We start from the raw sequence: 11,663 nt of genomic DNA, 5'->3' as shown, positions 1-11,663 counted from the left end.
CAGCTCCCTCACCCCAATGAAAATGATTCCAAGATCTATTTATCCAGCCATAGTCTTTCTCAATCCCTGTGTCACCAAATACAACTTGGACATCTTGAACTGGATTTCCTCCCAGCTTTCTCAAACTCAGCATGTCCAATATGGAATCCTTGATCTTGTCTTGGCACCCCCCACCCCCATCCCTAATCTTTCCCTCCTTTGTACTCTCCTCTTACTGTCCAGGGCATCTCTATCTTGACTTTCTACAAGACTTAAGAAAGCTCGGATCTCACTTTCTGGAAGAGGCACAAGAGGTCTTTCTCCATTCCTCTCCCCCTGCCAAAAGGAAGGCACCTTTTGGAATTGACTTCCTCTTACATAGCATGTAAATAACATAGTTATTTGCATGTTGTCTCCGTTGTTACAATGTTAGCTCTTTGAGGGCAGGAACAATGTTTTTGCCTTTCTTTTTTTCAATCCTGAGTTTGGCACAGGGTCTGACACATTTAAGTAAGTGCTCCCCCAGTCACCCAGGCTCCCAACCTCTGTGCCCGCCTTGATTCCACTATCACCCTCAATCCCACGTCTCAATTGCCGCATCTCAAGATTGTTCTGTCCTACTCATTCAGTCACTACATCTGTGCAGCCTTGATCCCTTCACACCTGGACTATTGTGATAACCTTCTAATTAGTTCATCTCTCCCTACTCCAATTCTACTTCCACTCAGCTGCCCAGAGGATTTTCTTAAAGTGTCCCAGATATGACATGCAGTGGCTCCCTAGTACCTCCGGGATAAAATACGAACTTTACCAGCCTTCTTACACCTTGCTCCCAGCCATAATGGCCCTCCTGCTTGATCTTCCTTACTTATGCCTCCCTGCGCCATGCATGTCTTTGTACTCACTGACTGTCCCCCATGCCGGGGATGCTGTTCCGTCACCTCTACGCTTAGTCACTGGCTTCCGTCAAGACTCAGCTTCAGGTCCATCTCCAGGCTAAGGGAGTGCCTTTGGCTCTGAGATCCCCCTCCACGCACTCCCTATATGTAGCACGTGCATCTCTTGCTTTTGTGTCTGTCTCCCCCATTAGAATACAAGTTCCTTGAGGTCAGGCAACGTTTACGCCTTTCTTGGTATCCCTGGAGTTTAGCACATTGCAAGCCCTTATTAAACGCATGCTGACTGAGCTGCCCACCCTGTTACCTCTGTCTCCCTGCCCTTGACCCTTCAGGCGGTTCTCCTTACACCTTCCATTCAATTTCCACGGAAAGCTGAGGCACAGAGCCGTACAGATTGACTCTAGGTCCGATGTCCTGAGTCCAGACTTGGACAGTCGGCTGCAGCCCCCTGCACACCTCCCGGAGCGCCGCTAAGAGGCGCTGTGGCGCGGCGGACTCCGCCGGTGTTTCTCTAGCCCGCCGCGCCGGCAGCTCTGTGGTACGTATAAAAGGCGGTGCCGGGTGGACGGTGGGCTTAGTTCGCTGCTGCCGGACCTGGAACCTAAGCTACGGGGGATCAGCAGGAGCCTTAGGGCCGGGGGCGCCGAGCTGGGGCTACGCTCTCTCGGGGGGCTCTCTCGGCCCTCTGGAGCCGCCCCCAGCAGCCGGAGCCCCTTCCCCGCCTCCGCACCCCGCCCTTTCTCGGGGAACCTCACCTCGGCACGCCCGGCCACCGGCCTCTTCCCCAGCTCCGGGGCTGCGCTCACCTGCCCGGGGTCCCGGTTTCCCCCTTCCCCTTCCCCACTGGGGGGTCCTAGCCTCCCCTCCCCCACTTCGGGGTCCCATCCTCCCCTCCCCTTCTCCACTGCGGGCTCCCAGCCTCCCCTTCCCTTCCCCACTGGGGGGGTCCCAGCCTCATCTCTGCCCCCTCACCAGCTTTGGGGTCCCAGCCCCTCTCTCCCTCTCCTCAGTCTCGCTTCCCTCTTCTACCTCCTCCTTTCCACCTGGCCTCCTAACTTCCCTTCCTCCCTCTCCTCCTCGGTGGAGGGGAGACCTAGCTCTCTCTCCTTGCCCATAGCTGGGAATCCCAGTCCTCCCTCTTCTTCCCTCTCATCCCCTCAGCTCCGGGATTCCCAGGCTCCTCAGCTTTCTTTTCCTTTCCTCCCTCATATGGAAATCTGGTCCCCTCTCTCCTCCTTCCCCCCTGGTCTGTGCACATCCCTTTTCACCCGACCCCACAACTCTCCTCCCTCTAAGAAGAGCAGTTCCTTATCCTTTTAAAACATGAGCTTGCCTTAGTAATCCTTGTTTTGTTTTGTCTTTATTCCATCCCCCGCCTCCCCTTACTAGTTTATTTCTTTTCTTGGGCTCTCTGATTTCCAGACTTCTCCCTAGATTCTTTGCTGCCTATGTCCCAGACTCTGCTTTTCCCTTGTTGAGGTGGGAGGGACCCTCCCCTCAAAGAACAACTTAAGAAGATGACAGGGCCTGGCTTCTGTGGTCTCTCACCACTCCGGGTGTTCCCCTCCGTGTTTGTGGTGGCTGCCCTGCTGGGGCTGCTTCCAGTACTGAGGAGCCATGGGCTGCAGAATACAGTGACATCCAAAGTGTCCACCATGGGCTTGTACATAGGTCCTGGGGAGGGGGATGTCACCTCAGCTCCACCAGAGGTCAGCCACGAAGTCCACCCGATGACCAACTATTCGGGAACCGTTCACGGGAAGCCACGCAAGCCTTTCCCTGTCCTGGGCATTGACTACACTCACGTGCGGACCCCCTTTGAGATCTCCCTCTGGATCCTGCTAGCCTGTCTGATGAAGCTGGGTATGTTGTGTGACTTCTGTCTAAGCTGGGTGGTAGGGATTGGAGGATGTACTGTGCAAATAGAATCACCCCAGTGGGTTGGGGAGAGCTCCCCACTGCCCCAGCCTGGGGTTTTTGAGGCCAACTGTCAGAAATCTATAGTCCTAATTCTTTCAGCAGGGCTGTTTTCTCTGACATTACTGAAGGGTCCAGAGTCTCTGACAGGACTGCATGGGCAGGCCTAAGGGACAGATTTGGTTGTGCCTTCTGTGTGTGTGAAGGCTAGTGACGCTTTCACTGGGGTCCGAAGTGCCAGATGGTTATTTGGTGGTGAGGAATGTGGTCTTTTTTGTTTCTATTTTTGCTGTGAATACCTTCCATTTTGCCTAGTGGCAGTCATCTATGGGACTGAGGCCCTGGGTGGTTTGTATTTCTTTTCTGACTTACTTGAATCCCAGGTGGACCCCGTGCTTAGGTGGTCTAGGACTCTTCTCAGGAGTTTGTTTTCCCATTCTCAGCAATCCTCTGCCCATCTTGGGAACCCTAAGACATCTCAGCCACTGGGGCTTTAGGAGTTCAGAGGTTCACTGAAAATGCAGGTGTTTCCTGTGTCCATGTTCCACTTCCCAAGATTTAGCAGTCAGCTTTGCATCCTGGCCTGATTGGGAATAGCCTGGAGATGATTTGTGTGTCTATAATGCTGTCCTCTGTTCAGCTTATGGGGCTGGGTAGACCTTGGGAATTTCTGAACTGGATATGTGCTTGGGGAGGAGTCTGCCTCATCTTGGCTAGTTACCAGATCAGTCCCAAGTGTGTACTTAGCTGTTTCTTAAAACTCAGCCTGTGCCTGGCCATGGTGCTGGCCTGGGAGCTGCCGGAACTGGATGGATGGGTGAAGGTCCTTAGCACTATGGAAGGGACATCCTGGTTGGAGAAGTGATTGTGGGTGGCTGGGGAGGATTAGTGACTGAAAAGTGGCTCCTTCCTGAAGAGGCCCAGGTGAACTGAGCCAGTGTCACATGGGTGATTGATGGACCAGCCTGTCTGGACCCTGTGATGGCCAGTAATCCCTGACTGATTTTGCATCAGGGAAGCCTTTTAAGCTAGTTTGGCCCTGGGCCAGCTGTAGGAGTTTTGGTGACCTGGATGTTCCAGGGGCTTGGTGGAGAACCTTCCCAAGGACATGCAGGAGTGATGTCAGGATGTTGGGTTTTAGATAGTGATGCAAAAAGGTAGTACTGACTTTTCTGATTCACTGTATAGCTAATTTGGTATAGGAATATGATATGCACCCAGGCAAGATGGGCAGAGGCCCTGCTGCCTGGGACCCTGGTCCTAGTTTACACTTCCGGCGCCTCCACTGCAGCTGAATTTCCTGCAGGCAGCAGCACCTACTTATGAGGCAGTAGTCTGGAGTCAAGCAGCCTCAGCTTCCAATCCAAACAATCCTGTGACCTTGGCAGGATGGAATTTCTCTCTGCCCCAGTCTCACCTTCTGTGAAGTGGGAATGATTCTTGAGGTAGAGACCATGCCAATTGTCTTATCAATCAGTTTAATCCATCGGGCATTAAGTGACTGGTGTGACGATGCAGTTAGATTAAAGCTGGCCTTAGAGTCAAGTCCTGCTGCTGACCCTGCCTGGCTGAGTGACCCTGGACAAGTCCCTCACCCTTCAGTGTTCTCAGCGTCTCTCTTAAGATGAAGTTACAGGACAGTTGCCTGGCATTTTCTTACCAAGAGTTCTCTGTGTCAGTGGAATCACAAGTCTAGCCCAATAATAAATGAGCTTGGCAGTGTACTTGGTGCCAGAGATGACAAGAGGAAGACAAAATGAAAACCCATTGCCTTCCAATAGCTTATGTTTTGCAATATGTAAATGTAATTTAAGGAGGAAGGTGTCCTTTGGAGATGTAGTGCATGAGGTGATGCTTGAAGGGAACCGGGGCTTCCCAGTGGCCGATACTACTACCTGGCATACATGGTAATAAAGGACAGTACAAACTGTACTGTCCATGTACAAAGGCATGGATGTGAGCGTTAAGGTTCTGGCTTTGGGGCACCTTGATGTGACTATGATGTGTCCGCCTTTTGAGTCCATGAAAACAGACTTCAGCGGCACGAACATAAGTATAAGTAAAAAATCTTTCCCTCCTCCCATGGACACATTTGGGCAGGGCCTCAGTGTGTGAGGCAGGGCTTAGCACTCACTACCACTTCTGCAGGTGCAGCTGATTGAAAAATAGCCCAGGAACCGAGTGTGCCTGCAGCTCTTGGCCAGTCTGCAGTGTCTCCTCCAGGCTTAGGTTCTAAAACCACTGAATCTCCGGGTTGAAAGGGTCCTCATGTTGTTCAGTTGTGTCTGACTCTTTGTGAGCCCATTGGGGTTTTCTTGGCAAAGGTACTCAAGTGGTTTGCCATTTCCTTCTCCAGTTCATGTTACAGATGAGGACACTGAGGCAACCAGGGTTAAGTAACTTGCCCATGGTCACTCAACTAGGAAGTGTCTGAGGCCAGATTTGAACTAAGGAGAGGAGTCTTTCTGACTCCAGGCCTGACACTCTATCCACTGTACCACCTTGCTGCCCCTTGGGGCAGGAGTGAGGAACCTTCAGCACTGGGAAGCTATGTGTGGCATCCAGGCTTTAGGTTCCCCACCCCTGCCCTAGGTTCTCATACCCATACCTGCACAGAAATGCCCTTCATAGCATCCTAGATGAATGGTCAGCCAGCCCTCCCTGGAGGGACCACTTGCTACCTCCTAAGGTGGCCTATTCCGCTTGGGCATTGTAATTGTAGCAAGTTTGTCCTGCTATTTAATGCGCTCCTTTAACCCTTCCTTGTAGATCTACACTCTGGTTCTTGCAGACGATTTTCCTAATGCTTGATGACTGCTGTCATGTCCCACTAAGTCTTCTCTGAAGTAAACATACCCAATTCCTTTCTAATGGGCTTGGGTTGCTTCCCTAGCAGACCAGTCTGCGATGAGGAGGGGAGTCCCTAGGATGTTGGGGACTCCTCTCACAGGCTTGTAATGCATTGCCAGCCACACTGAAAAGTCCCTCTGTGACCTAGCATCATTGAAGTGTATGATTTAGGACTGGAAACAGACTAGATTTCCCAACCCTTCAAATTCTGCAGGGGAGGCACCTGGGCCCCAGAGAGAAATGAGGTACCCAGAGGTACACAGGGTCAGAGCTGAGACCAAACAGGCTTTGTGTTTTTGCCATCATCCAGTGGGCGAAAGGGGTATGGCCAATAGATTTAGGGGACCCTTCTGAGACTCTAGGATGTGAGACAAGTCCTCATTTCTATCTTCGCTTGCGTCCTGTTTTAAACACTTACCATGTAATTCACAAATAGTCACCTCTTAACCCATGACAGCTGAAGTATTACCCCAAGATCCTAGATTTTAAATGTCTCACCCCAGGGAATATTGAGGCAGCTGGTTTGGGGGGGTGTTGGCTTATGGACTTTGTTCTTTTCTGTGAAGCCGGTTTCAGGCTGGCTCTCAAGGGAGTTAATAAGTGAGAGATGAGGTAGAGTGCCCTTGGGGCTGCTAAGGCTGGCTCCCCTGGCTGTATGAGCAGATACCCAAGAGATCTAGTGGGCTATTTTGGGGCTTTGCCTTTTCTCTTGCTGCCCTAACGTAGGCAGGCCCTGTGTGCCCTGAGCCCTGATTCTGTCATCCAAGGCAGCTGTTTCCCTGGCAAGACCCCCTTCCTTTAAGAATAGAAAGTGCTGTATGTGATGCTCCCTTTTATCCCAAAGCTTGGGTGGTTGTTGTAGAAGGAGGGGGTTGGAATCATACAATGTTAAAAGTGAAAGGGATCTTGCTTAGAACATGGGATGTCTGTGGGAACTGTGGAAGGGGTCTCAGAACAGACAATGTCAGACCCAGGAGGGATCTCACCTAGGTATTAATGCATACTTAAAATATTGCATCTAGAAGGGATCTTAGAAATCATCCAGTCTAAGCCTCTCATTTTATATAGCTTCCTGGATGGAGAAAAAAGGCTCCCAAGTTCTCTCCCAAATGTACTGTTGACTCACTATATGGAACTGAGGAAATTCCCTTTTGTTAGCCTTGTTTCTCTTTCTGAGAAGGAAGGAAAGGGAAGAAAAAAGTATTTATTAAGCTCTTGCTACATGCCAGTCATTGTGCTAAGCGTTTTACAAATATCTTATTTGGTCCGCACTCCAACCCCGGGAGGAGGTATTGTCTTCATTTTACAGTTGAGGAAACTGAGGCAAACAGGTTCACATAACTAGAAAGTATCCAAGGATGGATTTGAACAGCTCTTCCTGACTCCATTTACTGTGCTATCTAGCTGCCTCTAGAGATGGGGCTATCTGCCATATACTTTGGTGGAGGTAGCAGGTTCCATATATGAAAATTGTTTGTAGTGCAAAGACCTCAGATTCTTGGGTAGAACAGTTGCCCTCTCTGGTCTGTTTCCATTTGTATAGAAGGATGGAGTTGGACTAGTTGGTCTCTAAAGTCCATTCCAAATAACATTCAAAGATTCTGTGGACCTGAGAGAAACTAGGTTTTGGGGTAAGTAGTTTACTACAGAAATGTAGTTTGCAGTTTTAGTTTTGACCTTTAGGTCCTTGCCATTCCCCTTGTCCCTTTTTTGGTCCTGGGCACACAGCCTTTGCTTAGGGATCTTGCTGGCTGGTTGGAAATGTGTTCCTGGAAGTCCAGGATTGATATGTTAGCCAATACTGTGATTTGGAGGCATTGGATCCAGTGAGGGAAGTTGACTGTGTGAATAACCTAGAAGACTCTACTAAGAGTATAATGTAATCACTGTCATGTCAGAGCTGGGGTGGGGGCCTTTAAAAGAACTTCAGGGCAAAGACCTGCAAGAGGGGGAAGGGACCTTAGATCACAGTGTCTGACCTGGAAGGGACCTTGGGACACAATAGCTAGGCTGAAAGAACCCTTAGAGCAGGAAATTTCCCTGGGAAAGGGCCTCAGTATGGAGAATTTCAGGACCAGAAGGGGCATTGGGACAGGGGATGTTGGTGTTGGAAGGGACTTTAGACTATCTGGGCTAGAAGGAACTTTAGAACAGGGCATGTCAGATTTTGAAAAGGTCCTTAAAAGTCATCTGTCAGAACAAATAGACTGTTCGTTAGAGCAAAAGATGTTGGAGCTGGGAGGGACCTTAGAACACTGTAGAATGTCAAAACTGGAAACCTTTAGAGATTACCAAGCCATGACAGATCCCTTGGCCAGGTCATACAGGACCATACAGTGAATTAGCAGCAAACTCAGAACAGAACTCGTCTCCCAATTCATAGGCCATTTTTCTTTCTTTTTTTCCTTAATAGTATTTTTTTCAATTACATGTAAGGATAGTTTTCAACATTCATTTTTGTAAAATTTTGAGTTTCAAATTTTTCTCCCTTCCTCCCATCTTCCCACCTTTTTTCCCTTCCCAAAATGGCAAGCAGTCTGAAAAAGGTTATACATGTACAATCATGTTAAACATATCTTCACATTAGTCATGTTGTGAAAGAAGAAACAAAAGGGGAAAACCACAAAAAAAAGAGTGAAAATAGTATGCTTTGATCTGCATTCAGATCCATAATTCTTTCTATAATTCCGATGTCTTTTGCAATTGCCTTGAATCCTTGTATTGCTAAGAAGAGCTAAGTCTGTTATAGTTAAATTATCACAATGTTTCTGTGTACAGTGTTCTCCTGGATCTGCTCACTTCACTCAGCATCAGTTCATGTTAAGTTTTTCCAGGTTTTTTTGAAGTCTGCCTGCTCATCATTTCTGATAGCACAATAGTATTCCATTATATTTATATAATATGACTTATTCAGCCAATTCCCCAATGAATGGGCTGTCCCTCAATTTCCGATTCTTTGGCACCTACAAATATTTTTGTCCATGTGGGTCCTTTTCCCTTTTTTATGATCTCTTTGGGTATTACTGTAGTAGTGGTATTACTGGATCAAAGGGTATGCACAGTTTTACAACTCTTTGACCATAGTTCCAAATTGCTCTCCAGAAGGGTTGGATCAATTCACAACTCTACTAACAATGCATTAGTGTTCCAGTTTTCCCACGTTGTCTCCAACATTTATCATTTTCCTTTTCTGTCATATTGTCAATCTGATTGTTGTGAGGTGGTACCTAAAGTTATTCTGATTTGCATTTCTCTAATCAATAGTGATTCAGAGCATTTTTTCATGTGTTTATTTATACACAGCTTTAATTTCTTCATCTGAAAACTTGCAGGCCATTTTTTTCTGCTAGGACGTGATAACAGCTTGATTTTGTCATCCAGGATATTTGGGAACATCCAGGACACCGTCCAATTGAAGCCTAATAGATAATAAAGCTACTCCACTTATCCTCCAATCAGTGTTCAAGAGCTTCCTTTATACCTTGTGGCCTGCAGACCTCCCTCCCTCCCTCCCCATAAGTTGTTTTTTGTTTTTTGAGGTGCATTTGCACATTGCCTCACTGTATTGAATAACCGTCCCTCGAGGCAGGACTGTCCAGGTTTACCTTATTGTCCTACTAGCGAAGAAACTGAGGACTAGCAACAGTCCCTACATGACTTGCCTCAAAGTCACCCAGGCCATGGGCAAGCACTCTGGCCTCTCACTCGATTACCAGAGGCCCCCCTCTGAAGGCCTGGAAACAGCCTTTTTTTTGCACCCCTAAATTGTAGCCTCTCCTGGTTAGAACACTGGTTCAGTTAGGCACTGGAAGGGTGAGGGGAACAGGAGGGAAAGAGAGCAGAAAGGATGTAGGCTGATTAAGAACTAAGATGCACCTCTGTAGTTGGCAGGGGAGATGGGGAGGGTTGAGGAGGATATTTAAAAGCTTGGCAGTGGAGCCAGGAGCCCCTCTCTCCTCCCCTTTGTTGGCTTTCCAAATCTTCTAAGAGCCAGCCCCAAGTCCTCATCTTCCAGGAAGCCTTCCCTGACCATCACAACCCACAAGGGGTCTCTGTCAGTTATTGGGTGGCTAATCAATCATCACTTTGTGATAGCTGATCAGAGATGTAGAACTGCTGGGAGGGATCTCAGAGACCCTCTGATCCATCCTCCTCTTATTGATGAAGAAACCAAGGCTTGGAGAATCTAAATGACTTGCCCAGGGGTCACTCAGCTAATAAGTTTCTGAGGTAGGATTTGAACCCAGGTCCTTTTGGCTCCCGTATCCAGTGCTCTTTCCACACTGCATCCCCCTGCCTTCTTTACAGCTTGGGCCCAGAGAAGTTTAGCGATTGGCTGAGGAAGGAAGGAAGAGAGCCAGGATTCAGACTGGGATCTGATTCCAAATCTAGTGCCCTTTCTGCTCCATCATGCTTCCTCACCCCTTTTGTCACTGTCCTTTGTGTAGCCTTTCCCCTCTCCTTAAAAATTGTATGTTGCTGGAGTCCAGAGAGGACGTATTATACATGACTTACTGCATGGACTCTGACCAAGTCACTTCTGAGCCTCAATTTTCTTATCTGTAAAATGGGGATAATGGCTGCCTCATCTACCTCACAAAGATCTAATAACAGATGGAAAAGTCCTTTAGAAACTATAAAGGACTTTATGAATGGAAGGTGGTAGTATCATTTTTCTCTCTGCAAATGCAATGGAGAGGGGGTGCCTTTGTGCAACCTCTGCATGGAGGTGGTCATTAAGCACTTGCTTGATTGGTGGTGGCCTGTTGGCGAATTATAGGTGGATAGGATGGCAGGTCATTTATAGCTCTTAGGAAAGGCAGTGCTAAAATGTGGAAATGTTAAACCTGAGTGGGACCTGAGAATGTAGAATTCTAAAACTGGAAGAAACTGTTGAACTGAGAGAAACCTTAGGCCATAGACTATCTGGGCAGGAAGGGACCTTAGAGTTTTGTTCAACTTCCCTTATTGAAATGAAGCAACTTGTCTAACATCAGACACAACTGACTAGCTGAAGAACCCAGACTTGAACCTTGGTCTTTTGGCTCTAAGTCTGTACTCTTTTCACTATATCAGACCAAGAAGACTTGGACCGACTGAGCATGGGACCCCTCTCCAAAGGGCCGACCTAGGACAGCCTAAGGATAGTTTCAGGTGTGTCTACTTTGTGTCTTTTTAGGCCTGGACCCAATCCCTAGGACTATACTCTCTAGCATCTGGTTCCTGTTCTGAAATGGCAACTACTCCTCCCCACCTAGCTCCCTTCCAGGCCCTTTCTCAAAACTCTGAGTCAATGTTTGGACATAAGAGGAAGGGGGATAAAAACAATTCATTACCAAAAACGTAAACACAAAAAACCCACAAACCTGACTTTCATAACTTAAAGAAACTGTAGACAACAAGCCAGTATCCATGTTAAACATATGTGTAGCGTGTAAATTCATATATATGGCATCTAAATTCATAAAGGAAAAGCTAACTTAATTGCCAAAGGAGCACAATAATAGGAGACTTCAGTGTCCCTCTCTCTGAGCTGAATATATTTAACAAACAAGTAAACAAATATAAACTGAATTGTTGGAGAATTTAGGGCCAAAAAAATTCATGGCGTCTTCTGAACGAGACCACTGAAGAATATGCATATTTCTACATATTTCTCAAAGTACTACATGGCATAGTTTCAAAAATAGACTACCTGTTAGAGCCTAGAGAAATTGCAAATAAATTTGTTTATTTTTAAGTTTTCAACATTCATTTCCATAAAATTTTGAGTTCCAAATTTTCTCCCCATCTCTCCCCTCCCTCCCTCCCCACCTATCCCCATTGGGAAAGTAAGCAATTCAATATTGGCTGTATATGTATAGTCTTGCAAAAGAGTTCAAATGAATTTATTAAACACATCATTTCCAGACCACAAAATAATATAAGTAATAATCAATATTGAGAGCACCAGCAAAAGACACAGATCTAAAAGGAAATTTGATAATGAAACCCTACTCAACAAATGTTTCAAAGAAG

At 47.3% G+C, this 11,663-nt stretch overlaps 1 protein-coding gene across 1 annotated transcript in view; it reads left to right on the top strand.

Moving 5' to 3' along the window:
* Nucleotides 1-1,438: 1,438 nt before the first annotated feature.
* Nucleotides 1,439-11,663, top strand: part of SLC9A1 (solute carrier family 9 member A1) — a 70,611-nt gene continuing 60,386 nt past the window's right edge. The window contains exon 1 of the mRNA XM_072609498.1: nt 1,439-2,741. Within this exon, the coding sequence (XP_072465599.1) occupies nt 2,396-2,741 (346 nt within the window). The 5' untranslated portion in view covers nt 1,439-2,395. The remainder of the gene's footprint in view (nt 2,742-11,663) is intronic.

Source organism: Notamacropus eugenii, chromosome 5 (genome assembly GCF_028372415.1).
Source record: "Notamacropus eugenii isolate mMacEug1 chromosome 5, mMacEug1.pri_v2, whole genome shotgun sequence".
NCBI classification, from domain to species: domain Eukaryota; kingdom Metazoa; phylum Chordata; class Mammalia; order Diprotodontia; family Macropodidae; genus Notamacropus; species Notamacropus eugenii.
This window is presented reverse-complemented; position numbering and strand designations above follow the sequence as displayed.